The sequence below is a fragment of the Scomber japonicus genome, chromosome 2 (assembly GCF_027409825.1).
Source record: "Scomber japonicus isolate fScoJap1 chromosome 2, fScoJap1.pri, whole genome shotgun sequence".
Taxonomy (NCBI): domain Eukaryota; kingdom Metazoa; phylum Chordata; class Actinopteri; order Scombriformes; family Scombridae; genus Scomber; species Scomber japonicus.
The window spans coordinates 14,561,887-14,580,015 of record NC_070579.1 but is presented as its reverse complement, the minus strand read 5'-3'; the positions used below and the strand labels follow the sequence as shown (position 1 = coordinate 14,580,015).

General features: G+C 37.4%; 1 protein-coding gene across 1 annotated transcript; it reads right to left on the bottom strand.

Moving 5' to 3' along the window:
* Positions 1 to 1,597: 1,597 nt before the first annotated feature.
* On the bottom strand, positions 1,598 to 12,586 carry frg1 (FSHD region gene 1). Its single transcript, XM_053340667.1, has 9 exons — positions 12,478 to 12,586; positions 11,265 to 11,332; positions 10,570 to 10,692; positions 7,964 to 8,021; positions 7,365 to 7,479; positions 6,135 to 6,239; positions 5,844 to 5,935; positions 3,199 to 3,309; positions 1,598 to 1,755 (listed from the first exon to the last, which is right to left on the bottom strand). The coding sequence occupies exons 1-9, from the start codon at positions 12,534 to 12,536 to the stop codon at positions 1,719 to 1,721; spliced, it is 768 nt and encodes a 255-aa protein (XP_053196642.1). The 5' UTR covers positions 12,537 to 12,586; the 3' UTR covers positions 1,598 to 1,718.
* Positions 12,587 to 18,129: the final 5,543 nt, after the last annotated feature.

Sequence of the window (18,129 nt, the reverse complement as noted above, 5' to 3'; positions counted from 1 at the left end):
TAAGCTTGCGATATAGGCGTGAAAAATAATATCAAAATAACAATTGAAGTGATTTAAAACACCCCTGCAGGAGAGACCAGTGGTTGCGCCCATAAGGAAGTGAGAATAAATTGCAGGAGCACTTGTATGGCTGATTAAACACCTGCTACATATATCTATTTAAAAAGTGAGAATATAGGTCTATTTATTGCCCACTCGGCTTCACCGAGCAGCTTTACATATGGTTTACTAATGTATTCAAAACACTGCTTTAATAAGGATTTTACAACTAAAAGATAAAGTACATCTCTCTAACATGGTGTGAAGAAATAAACACACATACACATATATACATATATTGTATTTTTAAAAAGACATACTGTACATAATATAAACTGTAGTTGACTAATTAAAAAATGGCAACAGAACAGATTAACAAAAATAAATCAATAGGCTAATGTCCTAATCCCATTAGAGCTGCAACAACTAATCAATCAACTGATACACACAAAATGAATCAGCAACTTTTCGTTTTTAAAGGAAAAGTGACAAAAATGTGCTGAGTTTATCAAATGTGGGATTTTGTTTGTGACATACATGATAGTAAACTGAATATCTTTGGATGCTGGACTATTGATCAGACAAAACAAGACATCAGAAGATGTTACTTTGGGCTCTAAGAAATTATAACTAGCATTCTTCACTATTATCTGACAGTTTTATAGACAGAAATATTAATCAATTAATCAAGAAAATAACTGGCAGATTAAGTGGTCAGTCAGATGTATCCATACATACTCACAGTAGCACATATTTAAACATGCCTATGCACATGAACATATGATGTACAGTTACTGCTGCTGATAACTTTCTTCATTAACTAATTAATCATTGTTCCATAAAACTGTCTATAAAAGCAGCAAAAAATAGCTCCCAAAGCGCAAGGTGATGTCCTCAGACTGCCTGTTGTTTGATACATAGATATCTGATATTTTGAACAGTAATGTGTTCTCAAGTATATGGCAAAAGTTTGGGGGAAACCTTTTCCTGTTTTAAAATGATAATACCTCCATCTACAAAGTAAGATCCATCAAGAAATGATTTGAAGAACTTGTATAACCCGCACTGACCTCTGACCCCATCCAACTGGAACAGTGACCATGAGACAGACCTTATCACCACATATCAGAGGCTGACCTTACAAATGCTTATTAGCTGACTGTGAGCAAATCCTTAGAGCCAGGTTTCCAACAGCTTGTAGAAAGCCAAATGAGTGGAGGCAAGTGGTTGGAATGAGATGGTCAAAAATCCTGTTTAGGAGTATTGTTGTGTCCACATAGTTTTGGTGATGAAGTGTACGATGAGGAGAGTATTAATCAAATCCCTTCAAACTGATGCAAGTCACAGTTTTTAAAAAAAAATCATATATTGTGATTTCTGTAAATGTTAGTGAAAGGATGATTTTGGTGCTTATTTTCTTTATGAGTATTAAGTTTATATAACATTTTACTGACCCAAAAAAAGTTTAAACAGTTGCTCCACAGCAGGGTGACAGGACGGTTAATTATTTACAATTCTATCAGCGTGCCCCCACAAAGATGAAAATAAACCAACTGAGCTGATTTGACCATGTCATGTTTATTCAAAATATAAAAACAAACTAAAAAATACATCAAACGTCAAGTCTATAGAAGCAAGACATTTACAAAGACATGGCGCTGATCTACAAAGTTGGATCTTCACTTGCAGTACCTGTCTGCTTTCATTTTGCTCCTCCTGTAATGAAGAGAGATAGACAACATGTTAGACTCAGTGTTGCCTCAGTTCATCGGCTGATTGCTTATTTTCAGCCTATTTCCTTTCTACAAAGATTTGTCTTTAATGTTTAATGGCTTTACTGATCCCATTTACTAGTTTGTTTCATACTACTGGTCTTCTGCTGCCTTCATTTATGTGTTGTATTCATTTGGAAGTCTACGCCACACAGTTTATCATGAATTTAAAATCAACCATAAAGAAACAGTGGCATATATTTTGAGCATTACTTTATTATATTGCACTGTACAGATGTAAATAACAAGATAACAAAATCTTTCTTGTTTTTAAAATAACTTTGACAGTCATTATTAATGGATATGCAGCTCTTTTTACTGCTTCTGTTGACACACATGCAACATTGGATGTAAAAGGTAGCAGAGTTCACATAAATTCCTGCAACACAGGAACACCTGGGCAACACAGCAACATCAAGTAATGCTGATATATATAATATATGGATATTAAAGAACTCACATTTTCTTGTGTGTAACATTTTTGTATATAAAATCAATGTAAGATGGAAATTCAGGAAGTTAAAAAATACTCCAGTAGCAGAGAAAACATTTGCAGAAAATCTGTTTGCATTCAAATGTCATTCAACATCCAACTATGGGAAGGTGTGCCTAGACTTTTGGCTGGCGCTGTACACTTTACTTGTACCTTTCAGTTGTAGTTGTGACCTTTTAAATATATTTTCTTTCTAAAATTAAGAGCTAGGAGTCAGGTTAGTAGTCTACCCTTTTGCTCTTTTTGTTTGTGTTGGTAAGCTAAGTTTTAGTTCTCTATTTGATATTTTACTCTTAGCCCGCCCCAAAGCCTCAAAAGGTTTTAAATAGAATCCCTTGTTGCAAGTGGTTTTTGGGAGCTGGGAAGATGGAAGAAGTCTTTTTCATGATGGGCCAGGGTTCCCCCGAGGCCGCGTCATAACAAACTGTAATATTTTCGGACAGTATTTTAAAGTATGTATTGTTTAGTTTGTCCTTTAGATCAACGTTAAGTCTATATACAACCCTTTAGACAGGTCAAGATAGAAATATACTATTTTTTCTGTTACTGTATATGAAAACTTCACAACTGATTTTACTGTGCAAGTTAATGAAAACATCTCACTCTACTTTGAATCGCCTTGAATTTCCAGTGTGTGAGCAGAGTGCATCTGACAACTTTATTGAAATGCATTAACAGAAGCTGATGCATTTGACAGCATATTCAAAGCCATACATAATGAAGTCCCAGTCATATAAAGCTTTTTGATTTCAAAGGCAAATGAGCTCAAATTGAAGTTAATATGTACAACAACATTTAAGTTTCTATTTTATAACATTCAGATCTTTCTTTTGAGTCAGAATAACAGCTGGAGTTGTGTGATTATAAATACAGAATATGAGCCTATTTTCATACCTGTCAAGTAAAGCTTCATGAAACTTTCCATCCGTTCTCGCTTTCTTCAGTGTATTCGGGTCGTCCTCATTAACCCTGAGCCGCCGATCCTGGAAGCTCTGAAACTTCTTCCTGTAATTCACACAACAACATTATTAAGACTATTACAAAAGATACAAAAAAACACACACATAAACAGACCGGCCTTCAAAATTACAGTATCCTCTTTTGAGAGCTGACACTGAGGGTCTAAGGAGCTAAATCCTTATTAAATCCAGATAATGAGCCCATGTATTAACTATAACAGAGTATTTAAATATTGTCAGTGACAGCTCAGCCAAGTTAGGAAGTTTTACTGGGGATAAAAGGGGACTTTGCTAATTGAGGCAGAACACCTTTTTTTTTGTTTTTTTAGGTACGGATTTTATACATGCATCTAAATAAGCTCTGCCAGAAATGCATCAAGGTACAACTGCTGTGGGGACGTAACCCATCGTCTCATGCAAATTTTCCCTCAGCCTAAAATAATATGTTATTTCAGTATAAAATTTCTAGCACAAAAACGCAATACACAAACAAAGAATCTCATCAGAAACTATTGATGTTTGGTTTCTCTTTGCTCATGCCGTGTTTTATGATTCCCAAGCTGTGCTGCCACCTGAAAGGCATTTGAGATGCTAAGCACTACATCAAGACACAAGCTCAAGGGCAGCCATTATCAACGTGTCAACATGATGAGTCCATTTCCCCAGCATTCATCTAAAACAAATAATAGAGTGGGAACACAAGCCGAAGCACGCCAAGCAAAAAACGGCTTCAGACATATTGCCTCGCACTTAATAGGCCACTGACGGGCCGTATAAAATGTTGGAAGCATAAGTGTGGCGTTGCCTGCTTTCCCATCCCATCCAAACAGCAGACAATCAACTACGTCTGCATGAGATTGATGAGGCGGGAGCTAAAAGGCCTGATCTAACACCCAGGGTTGTGATTTTGCTGTCAGAAATCTTGTCAGTACACACTGACGGGATGCGAGGATAATTGGAGGGAAATCGCTGTCTACAAACATCAACACACAATGCTTTTACCTCCATCATTATGAAATGCTTTAGCATTCATTTCAGAGCAGGATGTACTGATAAAAAACACGTATCATTAAAGTATCGTTATTGATAGTGTGATAAAAAAGACATAATCTACTAAAGAAGTTACTTTCAAAGTCTGAAACAAGATGCAATATGTACTACACTGACACTAAATCACATTTTTTTTTAAGTATGCGAAAATGAAAATGAAAAAACATAAGAAAAAACATCTAAATTGATTTTTTGAGGCAATAATGTGAATGTGTTATTGCAGATCAGCGTGGACACACTTTTTTAGGTTTATATGAGCCTTAAAAGCAAAGCAAAGTCTACTGGTTACCATAACGGGTAATAACCATGGACCACCATGATTTGCAGAAGACTGACAAGGTTAAATTACCCAGTAAGTAAAAAAGAAAAATTGGGAGGAAACCTAAATAAATAAAAATGGTGCAATTTTGTGTGGCAGAAATCAATTTTCCCTGCTTTCCTGTCCTGTTATCTGTCTTCTTGCATCCTCTTAGCTTTAACCTTGTAGGACCCCGTGGGGCCCCACTCACAGATTTGGAACCACTGCTCATATTTTGTCCCCATCATTCACACATATAGAGGAGTAATACAAAGACAGTATTTATTATTGGATATGTATTTGATTGTAACATAATGTACAGAAGTCTTTCATTTTCTCTGTGTTTAAAGGAATAATTTGACATTTTCTGAAATATGCTTATTCTCTTTCTGATGAGATAGATGAGAGGATCAATATCTGTCTCACATCCATCTGTTCAATACAACTAATTATAATAATATTATTCATGACAGTATCCATAACATAAAATTCTCCAGGTACGCAACATTAAAAGTAAAATGTTGAGCGACACTTCTTCTTCATTTCTGTTAAGTGAAACTGCTGGTATAGGTTGGCCCAATGGTAAAATAGAACACAAAACCATCAACTAAAAAAACTAATCTCTAAAGCTCACTAATTAACATGTTATATCTCACTGGTTCAATCTGTACAAAAACAATTCACTATTTTATTTTCTTGGAGGGTCTGCTGGTTGCCTGGCAACTACTGAGAGCCAAGATTCAGTGACACAACCCCTCATAAAACATTACCCTTGCTATTTTTTTGTTTGGATTAAACAAAGAAGATTTAACTTGTTAATTGGAGCACTTTACAGGTGTTTGTTCTTCTGGGTAGAGCCAGTTTAGCTGTTTCCACTTTTCCAGTCTTTATGCTAAGATATGTAACACACAGAAGGGCGGTGATATCGATCCTCTCATCTATCTCTCTGCCAGAGAAGTAGCCTCCAGGCGTTGTTTAATATTGTTTATAATGTTTGTAATATATAAATGTTCATAAGATGTCTTCAGTGGATTTCCCAAAATGCCAAACTTCCTTTTTAACATGCATGAAATCTAACTTATACCAGCAGCCACCTGCTCACAGCGGTCTGACAAAGAATGAAAGACAGTTAATATGAAAATGATATGCAGAGAGAATCCAACAAGGGTTTCCTTTGTTTGTTTTTGATGTATTAAGTCAGCAGTATACGGTACAAAATGGAAATCACTTACACATAATTGACCTCACAGGACTTCACGTTGCCCCGGTCTTCATCCGCAATGTCATCTTTACGCTTGACCTCTCGTTCCACACACGATCTGATCTGCTCATCATTCAGGAGGGAAAAAACAGAGCGAGAAGTTCTGGATTAAACGTCAATACCTTGAACCCCCCTGAAGTGAGGTCACAAACATCCCCCCCACCCGCTTCCGTCTCAACAGTCAGGTCCCCACAGAGATCGCATACTTAAAATGAAAAGGATTAACATGCAACCTTGTGGAAGATCACAGTTTACACGTCACCTTCACCATCTCGCCATCCCCTGCTGTCTTGCTTTTGGCCTCGATGTCCCCACTGTCACTGTAGGAGATGAAACAGCTATTTGCTGCCATGAGAGCCATTTTGCCCTGAGGCAGAACAGAAAGAAAACAGATGAGGAGGCAGTAGATTAGATAGAATTGCAGTGGGATTGGTTGTTGTGACAAGCATGAAAGGTTGCCTGATATTTCATGTAAAAGCGTTTCAAGGTTGTGCTGGGCAGGTTGTTTATAGGTTCAACAAAGCATTAAGGCGAGTAGTGCGCTACTGTGATAAGGTAGATGCATGCCGCATAATGAATGAGTTGTTCATGGCTACAGCTAAATGTTATCTTTCATGGGCTAAATTCCAATCAGCCATGAGGCAAACCATGAAGGGCAGGGGACAGCGGTAAATAAGTGTGTTTTTTTTCTAAATGTGCCACCATTGTAATTTGTAAACTTAAAAAATGTACGGCCAAATATACATTTTTTTTAAATATACTTGAATAACACAGACATTTCTCGCTGTACTGTAGTGCTTTGGTGGTGTCATTAGTTGTGTTGTGCTGCTGCCTTGGACCACTACTCTTTAAAAAATGTAACATACTTGCAGGTTTTTTTTTCAAAACAAATTTAAACCAGAGGATTTTGTTGGTTAAATCAGAGCAACAGTGAACAACTGCCGGAGGGGCTGAAGGTAATTAGGCGAAAATCTATAAATATTATTTGTCACTTTAATCAAGAAGGAATGCAGAAGTTTGAATGGTTCATATCTTATCAAATGCCTATGAAGGGTCGGTTTATACTTGTTCAGGAGTTGTTTGTATGACATGTCTGATCACGTAAGAAATCAAAAGTCTTTATAGTTGTTCAGAGATGTAGGGACACATGATCTTCTTGATTAAATACAGGGATAACAACACATATGATCAGTCAGTTTTGCACTTGGTTGTTCACAATAGAAGTAACAGAAATAGTTGAGTAACAAAGACAAACAACAGCTAGAGAGAGAAGACCATCAGGCAAACACTTCAGATGAGGTATACTGGCTGATTTACATTTAAAAACTCTACAACACAGGTCACCAGGAACATAAAGGTAAGTCAGATGGGATAAATCTAACTTTTGCAAACAGTGTCCTTATAACTCACAATTATTATGCTGGCCAGAAGAGTTAAATCTAGATAAAAATGCACCAATATTACAAGGAGAAACTTTAGAAGATCCACTCACTTCTTGAAAAACGGGTTCCCATTGTTCCCTGGAGCCAATGGCATCAGACCGCCCCACCACCAAACCCTCCGAGGTGATACCGATGTACTTGCCATATCCGGACTTCAAGGCTATTCTGCAACAGCAAAATGATGGAATCAATCAATCATCATTATAATTACATGATAACATCAGTTTGCATCTCTTTTGTTCAAAGTGACTTACATTTGTTCCTCACACACAGACAACAATGAGAAATTTGGGATTCAGTGGGACCACCTGAGTTACAGCTTCCCTTCAACTAACAAAATGGCATAACTAAAAAGCTTATCTAATGTTGAGCACATATTGTTTGCTCTCCTCCTCTCATGCCTTTCTTAGTGACAGTAAAATGTTTGATACAGTTATATCAATATGACTCTGTGATCTGCACCTGAAGTCTTCACATACAGCATTTCTTCCTTAGGGAGGGATTGCTAATAGAAAGGTAAATTGCTTGTGTACATCTAGACAATACAAGCATTCGCTTCATGTAATATACAAAGAGGGCTATTAAATCTGTTTGTGAAGGATGATATGTGGAGGTTGATACAGTGTGCAGTTTGTCTTCGTATACTCACCGTGAGTCTGAGAGCTTGATGGCAGTAAACTGCTCTGGAGGGTCTGGTCCTTCATCATCTGAAACACACAGTATTAAAAAAGGTTAATGTTCAAATCATGAACAAATTACGCTCAAATTAAGGTTGAAATTAAGTTAATGTTCAAATTATGAACAAATTACGTTCAAACGATGTTAATGTTGCTTGTATTGACTTGTCAAATGGCTTTAAATTATTCTTCATTCAGTATTATTTTGCTTCTTTAATTTGCTATTGTTTTTAAATGAGGCTCATTAAAACTGAATCTGATTAAAACTCAATCTCAACAGAATATTCTATGATACGAGATCTTTGACCCATAACCAAATTCTGGAAACAGTTTTGACAGTAAAAAGCTTTTCACAGAAAGAATTGTTTAGTATTTAATCAGCAACAATCATGCGTCTTTATTAAAATGTGCATAATTTTCTCTCGTGCCAAGTTTATCTGTGAGTCCTGCCTTATGTGTTACTTATGCATTCTTGTAATTAATAATGCAGACCCTCTGGCTATGCAGTGCTGCGCTGATGTGGGTCCAGCTCAACAGCACTGAGACATTTGGAATGAGATATGGAAAGAACTGTTGTGTTGCATTTAAATGTTTTATTTCATACTGGGGTCTCCTGGGCTCCTCATGATTTCATATAACTGTGACTTCCCAGTTTCTGGGCCACTTCATGACCTTTACAATAAATCAAAGCTTTGTGCAATTTGTAGTGCGTCATACAGACATCTGGTCAAGGAAGAGCAGAACTTACTAGACGTTAACGAGGAGAGCATTAATGAAACAAGCGGAAAAAGTGACGTTAGGTGTTTTTTGTAAAGGCTGATTATATTTAGAATATGTCAGAGTGTAACCCTACGAGTCGGCGATGACAACATCAGCATAGTTACACTGCCCTGCAGGTGAATGTGAACCTTTTTTTGCAGCTTTCTAAAAGGCTGCGTCATCCGCAGTGTGGTGCCTGTGCAGAAAATCCAGTAAAGAGAGGAAAATCTCTAATCTCTCTTTCTATACTGCAAGCTCACGTCCTCTTTCATCTCCTAGAAATGCGCTTATGTGCATGCAGAGGATGAGGACCCACTAAGGGAATTGGGATGTTTCAATCTCCCAGCCATTTTCCACTGCTTCTTACAAAACGTGGGCTGAATTCATCGCAAGAAGTGTGTCTTTTCGGGCAGACTCTTTTCATCGAGCACCACTCCCTCAGAACTGCCCGGAGGCACAAGTGAGTGGAAACACGCCATTAGCTCTATCTTCCCCCTCAACTCAACCCCTGTTCAGCCTTTTTCAGTCTGGTGTCTGGATTACTACTTAAATACTCGCTGCTTTGTGAGCTGAAGGCAAACCTGCCCTCCCCTCCTCATCCGCCTCCAACGCCTGGAGCCAAGAGTAAATGCAACGTCAAAATTGTATTTTAAAGTGTGTAGAATTGTGGGATAAGTGAACTGTTGTAAAATGAGAATCTCAATTTGAAATGAAGACAACTGGAAAATGACATACAAAACAGCTCATATCTTACATGAATTTATTTTTGAAATATAATCCTGCTCTGTAGTTCCTCTGAGGCAAAGAATAAGACTCTCTTCCTCTGTGCTACATATACATATATACACTCAAACTAGCATTAACAAGGCCCATTTCTGTAACTATGATTATACATTCACCGGGCACTGCCCACTTTATTAGATACACCTTGTTACTGTAGTACTGGGCACCCTTTGTCTCCAAATTGCTTTAATTCTTCATGGCATAGATTCAACAAGCTGCTGGAAACGTTCCTGAGATTTGGGTCCATATTAACACGATAGCATCACGCAGCTGCTGCAGATTTGTCGGCTGTACATCAATGATGCAAATCTCCCCTTTTCACTAAATCCCAAAGGTGCTCTGCTGGATTGAAATCTAGTGATTATGGAGGCTATTTGAGTACAGTGAACTCATTGTCATGTTCAAGAAACCAGGTTGAGATGATTTGAGCTTTGTGACAAGGCAGCATATTCTTCTGGAAGTAGCCATCAGAAGATGCACACACTGTGGTCAATAAGGGGATGGACATGGTCAGCAACAATACTCATTTTTTCCCCCAGAGAACTGCCGCACACTGCACTGAATATTTTCTATTTTTAGGACCATCCTGTGTAAACCCTCTGAGATGATTGTGTATGAAAATCCCAGTAGATCAGCAGTTTCTTAAATACTCAGACCAGCCCATTTCACAACAACAAACCTTTCTTCTCAAACCTGATGCTTGGTTTGAACTTCAGCAGATCGTCTTGACCATTTCTATATGTCTAAATGAGTAGCTGCCACTTGATTACATATTTTTATTAGTGAGCTGTTGAATAGGTGTACCTAATAAAGCCGCCTGTGAGTGTATATTTGTTGTTTCTTCCTCTGTGCTGCCGGTGGAGCTCTTAAATCACTACAACTACACTACATCATGGGGGAAATGTTGGGTCTCTGTAAATTAAAGAGCTCAGTCTAGACCTGCTCTGCCCTCAGATAACTTCTGCTGTGATTTGGTGCAATATAAATAAAATTGCCTTGGCTTGACCTGAGCTGACTTTAGTATATATACACTCACCTTTGTGTGGTGCACCAACTGTGAAGAGACCAGTATCCAGGGCATGGATGTACGAGTTGTTCTGCATCTCTATGGCAACTGTTCCACTGATTTCCCCAAAGCCGCTGACAGACCACCAACCACCTGGTAAGGAGAAAAGCATTCAAGTCCAAGGTGGAACAATACTGTGTGCTTTTTATCCAGCAATATTAAAAAGGTAGAGCTTTCCGTCTGGGGACACTGTTTGGACTAAACTGTAACTAAAAAACATTCACTATGATATTGGGACAACTGATGCTATTATTTGAACTTACTCAGTTGAATATTATAAGGAAACTCCAGTTTTTATATAAATGTGCAAAAAGATAGAAAAGTGAATCTTGATCTTGTTTGGAAATTTAAAAGGTGTGAAAGGTTTGTTTATATCAGAAATGTTTGACAAACTAACATTAACCCAGGCTTTAATTTTATGCTGTTTGACAAATTGAGCTAGAGAACTGTCAATTATCTATCAAAAATTAAATCTCTTCAATTATGAAACAGTTTATGGTCAGAAAAAAGTACCACAATGATCGAAATCAGCCCTACCAATCCTCTAAGACTAATATGTTCCCAATATTTTATCAGCATAGAAATTACTGCCAAATGGATCAACTAATATGATCTAAAATATCTTAAGTTGGCTTCTAATGTGGAGATACAGTAGATATACATACCAACAACATCATTTTTTTCTTCATCATCTGTTGCCTTTCTCTTCTTATCTTTATGTTTCTTCTTTTTCCTGTAAAAACATAAGAATAAATATGATGTAAAACAATAAACATTCATTTGTAATTTGCTTGCTTCTGCAGAAATAGGTCATGCAAACATAACCAAATATTAAACCTCTCTGATTATAAATGTTATCTCTGGAAAGTAAATAGATTTTCCTTTAAAATGCAACGGTGAGCCTCTTAAAGTCAACAATCATTAAGTTATCATTGAGTTTTTAATATGAATGAAAGTTCAAGATAATGAGCTACACAGTCCTAAAAATGATAAATTAATTGTATGATACTGCAACTTGAATTCAAAACAAAATTAGATGTTCCTTTTTGTGGACAGAGCATGCAAAATGCCCCATGACAACAAGAGAAAAATGCTTTTAGTTTAATTCTATTTATTTATCTGTAAACACATTAATAGAAAACAGAATAGAAAGATTATACAAGGACTAATTTTGGTATCTCTGTTTGAATGGCTCATTATTAATTTCTATCTTCTTCCAAAGTTGCCTAGAAAAAGAGTTTTTAGTAATTATGCAATAATGTGCTCCAGAGATTGTTTTCCTGGAAGTCCATGTCAGTTTTTTTGGACTTCATGAGGTCCTGGTTGATTTATCCTTGATGAAAATGACTATGTGCTTCTACATATACACCAGTCACAATTTCAGACCGGCTACTCATTCAAGGGTTTTTCTTTCTTTTTCTTTTTTTTTTTTTTTTTTTTTTTTTACTATTTTCTACATGTTAGAACAGTACTGAGGGCATCAAAACTATAAAATACCAGCCATGGATTTATGTTAGAAAATGCCACTCGTATACAAAGCTGTGACCAAACATAGAAATAGTATACTTTTATTTTATATAACTGGACGCTACAACTTCTTATAGTAACATAGTAAGGACACAGGGAGTGTGTATTGTCCCAAATAGTCAATGGTACGGGGAGGCTTTTAGAAATGTCGGTCACTGTACTGACAGATAGTATAAATATTTAGGTATTGATAATTCAAGAATAGACGCTTTATGTCGTTTCACTTAGTGCTAACATTTGTAGCCTCAGCTAGCTTTATCTAAGTTTAATGCTACAGAAACCCCGTCAGCAAACAGTGAATGATACGCCACATGGCAGCGATGAGTACTACTTAGTAAGAGTCAGACTTACCCTTTATTTAGACCTTTCAAAACCAGTTTGGATGATTTTACACGAGAATATTCAGCCATTTCTTGTTGTTAGCGGTTAGCACTGAGCTGCTATTTCCCACTACAAACAACAAGTACGGTGGCCGCAGAGGCACAATCAAGAGCAGACCAAAATTCTTCAAGAGCTACACTTAATGTGTTGCTGCCAGTTTCGGAAAGCAGATATTACCACTTGCATTACCTTAGTCATGAACACAATTTACTCCTTATAAATAGGCTATGAAACAGTCATAGTTGTTGATTGTTTATTTCTAAAGTGTAAAATGTCCTGCCCAGTACATTTTGTGGTTGAAATTGATTAAAAATAAATAAATAAATAGTTTATTTATGTATGTAAGAAAATTGTATTGGCCAATATATGGTTTTCAGAGCCTTTCAAACTGAAATAACATAACATTTACATCAGCTTCAAAATTCCTTCAAATTTCTTCAAATTAGCACCCAACACACACACACACACACACACACACACACAAGTGCGCGCACACACGTTAAATGTTCTTTGGGTCAAACCCTGAAGACCCCTTCCCTCAACGGCAAAAACAGTCACACCAATCAGCTAGTAAGGTAGGCAGGTGGAGGGCAACCTCAAGGGTGGCATCCTCTGTTTATGCTAATGTCACCTCATTTAACAGGAATGGCCCAATCAGGAGCCTCTGACAGGAAGTAATAAATCATTTGTGGACACTGTCAAGAAGCAAAACAAATTAGACAGAGGTAAATGTTATCTACCCACTGCAGGAAAACCAAAGTGGTAAGAACTCTATCATGTAGAAAAAAACTGATGAAGGCTGCCTAAACCCTTTGCAACCAGCCAGCCTCACCATAGCTTAACTGATGCTGGAAAGAAACTATGAGAGAGAGAGAGAGAGAGAGTGAGAGAGAGAGAGAATCTTGTTGCTGTGCTTGAGGAAAAGTTTGATTCAGAGAGTGAAAGATTAATCTGGTGAGAATAATAATAAGTCATGTAAGCTTTAAGGAAGTTAGCCAGGCAGGTTTCTGAAGTCATGAATCAACATTTTACCCTGAAGTGAATCCCAGTCGTACTCGCTCTGTCATTTGTCAAATTCAGTGATACTCTGACAGCAATCCCTGTTGTTGACAGGATTAAACAGTCATAACTTGTACTGAAAAAGCTGAGTGGTTAAGCCCATAAGAACCTAAAAAGAGCTGAAGGGAGACAGCACCAAGCGAGGACAAGCAAATTGGTAACGCACTGTGCATGCTACTTCAGGCTCTCAGTGTAAAAATCACAACAAAAATGACATGCAACCAATATTTTAGACTTTTAATACAACAAAATTACATCTTAATGCTCCAATGCTTCAAAATAGATGTAGCAACAAAGCCGGTATCCAAATACCTTACTGTTTAGATATCCAAAATTAAAGCACCGATGAAAATGACATCCTAAAACAAAGTCCAATCAAAATGACATCTTTGAAAATTTTCTTTTAAGTAATGAAAAACAGCATCACATACAGCACCTGTCATGTGTATATTCGTTACATCACAAGTACATCACAATATTCACTTTGCTATCACAAAGCTGAGCTTTGATGGAGTGACTGGACATGCTTCCCACAACGTTTACGATGACAAACTTATGCAAATAATCTAACAGAATGACACATCTGACAGTGTAAATGTTAGATCTGTCATCTGGTGAAGGATGAGTTAATACAGGAACACTCCGATGTCCTTTGTGTCTTTCACGTCTTCGTTAAAGTGCCTTTTGTCTAACAAGTCGGCCTGCTCCATTAGCTGCCTTTCAACTGTGAAAAAGCACATTTATCATCCTTTATATATACTTTACAAAACCCACAACACGGCTGACAAGGAATTAACTGCTTATTTAGGGTGAAATCGTGTTTGTTTTTGTCCCAAAATCAGAATCTCAAATGATAAAAAAGTGCAGTTTCATCTCGTATTCAAAGCAGCTTATTTATATCCACAAGATATGTGACAAGATAGACACATGTCTGTAAATCCACCATTTTATCCAGAGGGAAATATTTTGACAAATATTGGATGGATTGCAATGACATTTTGTCCCCAGTGACTCCCCATTCATGGTCCCCAGAGGATAATGGATTGTACTTATATATGTCCTAATGAATGTGGTTGGATGGAAAAACTGCACAAACATGTCAGCTATGCCTTCTTGAGTGTGCAGTAGTCCTCCAGTTTGCTTTGCTTAACTTTACAATGAGTGTCAATGAATTTGTTTCCAACCTAAGCAGCTTCCTGAAATCAGAGGCATCCTCAGATTAAATGTCACTGAAAGCCTCACCAGGGTATTTCTCAATATTAAATCCCATAAGTTAAACAACCAAATGGATTTATGACTTGTCATACATTTTTAGCACAGATATTTAATGCTTCCACAGGAAAAGTACTAATTATTGCCAGACATATAGTGGACTCTTTAGGCAGATATGAATGGCAATACTAATTAAAATCCCACAATCCAACAACTATGTGACTAACCTATTTACTGAGCAGGGCATTTTGCAGTAAAAAATGCTTTTCAGGGCTTTCTGGAGGTCAAAATATGTGGACAAGGATATAAGGAGACACTTTTTTTGAATTGTAATATTCTTGTTACTAATCGGCTTACAGATTCTGATACATCTGAAATAAGATTATATCAGCAGATATATATTAGCCAGTCAGATTTTCCAATTTATCAAGACATGGGTGATCCCATGACTTTTCAGGTTTCAACCCTCCAGTGAAATGTATCTCATCATCTGCTATAAGGAACACCACTAAATTTGGTACAGATGTTCCTGGTTCCCAGACTTCCCAGATACCCTGACTTCTCATTTAGTACCACTGTCAGGCCAAAAAATCGGTCCAGTTCTTTGATGTATGACAAATACTTGCAAAACTAATGAATATCACATCAGTTTCAGCTGCACTTTGTGTTTAGTGCTGAATGAATGATGACAAACATTTCCTGCTAAACTTCATTTAACATTTTCATTGTGAGCATGTTAGCACGCTGATGTTAGCATTTTTACTAAAAACACAGCTGTGTAAGTGCAGCTTCACAGAGCCACAGCCACAGAGTTTATACCTTTCATTTTCCTTTCATTTACCCATTAACACACACACACACACACACACACACACACACACACACACACACACACACACGCACGCGCACACACACACACGCACACACACGCACACACACACGCGCGCACACACACACGCACACACACACACACACGCACGCACACACACACACACACACACACTCTGACAACATTCAAGGTACTGACATGACCTTCGTAAGCAATTTGGGGTTCAGTGTCTTGCTCAAACACACTTTGTCACATACACCATTAACTCTGCGATCAGTAGACTGTACCTCTTGATGCACAGCTGCCTGCATGGCTTTAGTCTTGTAATTACATGCACATCATACAAAAAAGTATTAATTAAGGTAATTTGCTGTCAGGTAGTTTATACTCACACAAAAATACACAGTAAGTGACATTAATTGGCATCATTCTAAGACACAATGTTAAATGGCTCATGTATGTTGTAACATTGCAACTAATGAAGTCTCTCAGTTCTCCTCTTCACACCTTTTCTAATTACTTTCCTCACAAACTTGCATGTCTCTGATCTTTCCCTTATGTGCCTTTTCAGCTCTTCTATTTCCATCCTCCTCTATAAAAACTTTCACACATTAAGTTGCTTCCCTCCACCTCAACCTCTGTCACCCCCACCACCCCGACCCCCTTCCTGTCCCACGTCTGTCACAAGTAATCCTCCGGTGGGGATTTAGGTGATAGAAGGTTAAGTTGCTGACAGTGTGGAGCAGGTGTTTTTATGAGTGGCAGCGTGCTGTTACATTGCACTATGGCCGTAGTCTCACTTCGTCAATGTCACCGCTCCTTCACAACGTGTTTCCTCCACTTTCACGATGTGTGTTTGTACAGACTGCCGCAGTTTATGATGTGGACGACATGTGAGAGAGCAAGACGGATGAAGATAGATCAAGTAGCTCAGTGTCTCGGGGCTGCTTAGTTAAAAATGGGGTAATGATGTAATTTCCTGAGAGTGACACTGGAGAGGAGAGTGAGATGTTGGACAGGTGCAGAATTTAAACATGTGGCCTATTTAAGCCATTCAGTGTATGTAATGTGCAGTCATTTTCATTAATTCAACTTAAATGGATGACAGTATTTAGGTCAAATGTGGAATAAATCACAACAGCACATAAAGGTCTATAAGGTAAAAGCTTAATTAATGACAGTTATTAAATTGGATTTATAATCATTGATCCAGTTTTTTTTAATAAATAAATAAATATAAGAAAGGTTTCTGCATTGTATTAAAGCTTCATGTCACTAAAATTACCTGTCACATGGTAATTATGTGATGGAATATTGTATCTCAGGTTGTGATTGAACACATAGTGAAAAGTGAAGGTCCCTTTGAAAAAGTGTCTAACATGCACATTCATTCTTGTATTATTAAATGAAGGGCGACAAAACATTTATTAGCAAAAGACACACAATTAAAAAGATTAACTGGAGAGGTGGAAGGAGAGCTATCCTCAGATGAATAGAGTGCCTGCTGCAATACTTTTCATGGGGGACTGGACTGCCATATTACTTGACTTCATGGAGCTCTGGGTTTGGAAATTGACTACAGTCTACAGTCATTTAGGGGTCTTTTGGCAATTTCACTGCAGGTTATGGAAGAGAGGCATTCAGCGAATGGATAAACACCTGTGACATTTCCTTTCAGCAAAATCTCAGTTCAACATCTCTCTTTTTTCTATAGCAGAAGCCCATTTCCCCACAACTTCAGCTGCTAATTCATGTGACTAATTTAGCTTTAAAGATCACTTCCAGAAATATATTAAGATGTATTACTATGTGTGGAACAATGCTGAGTATGAATGTAATTACCAACTTAAAATCCTTAAAATGGCACCTACTGCTACTTCCTCATTAAAAATGCTATAATCAGTTTAACTGCTGGACACAAGATGTCTCCTCTTCCACTGTAAAGTCCATTCTCAGCGTTTGCGTAAGTCGAATATTGGACCAGGATTTGACCTCCAGACTAGTTCTGATGTCACAAATGAAGCTTATAGTTCTGCCTAAAAGTCAGATTTTCAGTGAGCACACAGAAACTTTACACTTTCAGCAGATTAGATTTCAAAAAGCAAAAACAAAACAACCACCCAGTGTCTAACTCTGCTCATATAGTACATCAGTCTGCATAGTGAAGCTCAAACATCTGACTGTAGGAGCAAAGAGAAAACACAATTTTGAGTGGAGGGCAACACAGCAATTTATTCTGACTTCATGAGTGAACCATTTACATATCCTTGATTTAACTGTACTTGACATATTGTGCTTAATGATAAACAATGCATAGTGTGTGATCTGAGTGTGTTAAGATTATAAATATGCTGTCTGCTGTCTCCAGAAACATAAATCATAATGCTAACAGTGACCTCTTTAAAGCATATGTTCCTCATCAAGGTTAGAGAGGAAATTAAAGAAGTTACAGGCTTTTACAGCCAGTTGCCCTTGACGACTTTGTTCAGTCAATTTAAGAAAATACACCATCTATCTAATTA

Excerpts from the sequence above, each read along its gene's own strand:
- frg1 (XM_053340667.1), bottom strand. The coding sequence starts at position 12,536 with ATGGCTGAATATTCTCGTGTAAAATCATCCAAACTGGTTTTGAAAGGT. Across the intron at positions 7,480-7,963 it reads ATCAAGCTCTCAGACTCACG|AATAGCCTTGAAGTCCGGAT; the intron begins GTGAGTATACGA and ends TTGCTGTTGCAG. Across the intron at positions 1,756-3,198 it reads CATGAAGCTTTACTTGACAG|GAGGAGCAAAATGAAAGCAG; the intron begins GTATGAAAATAG and ends TCTTCATTACAG.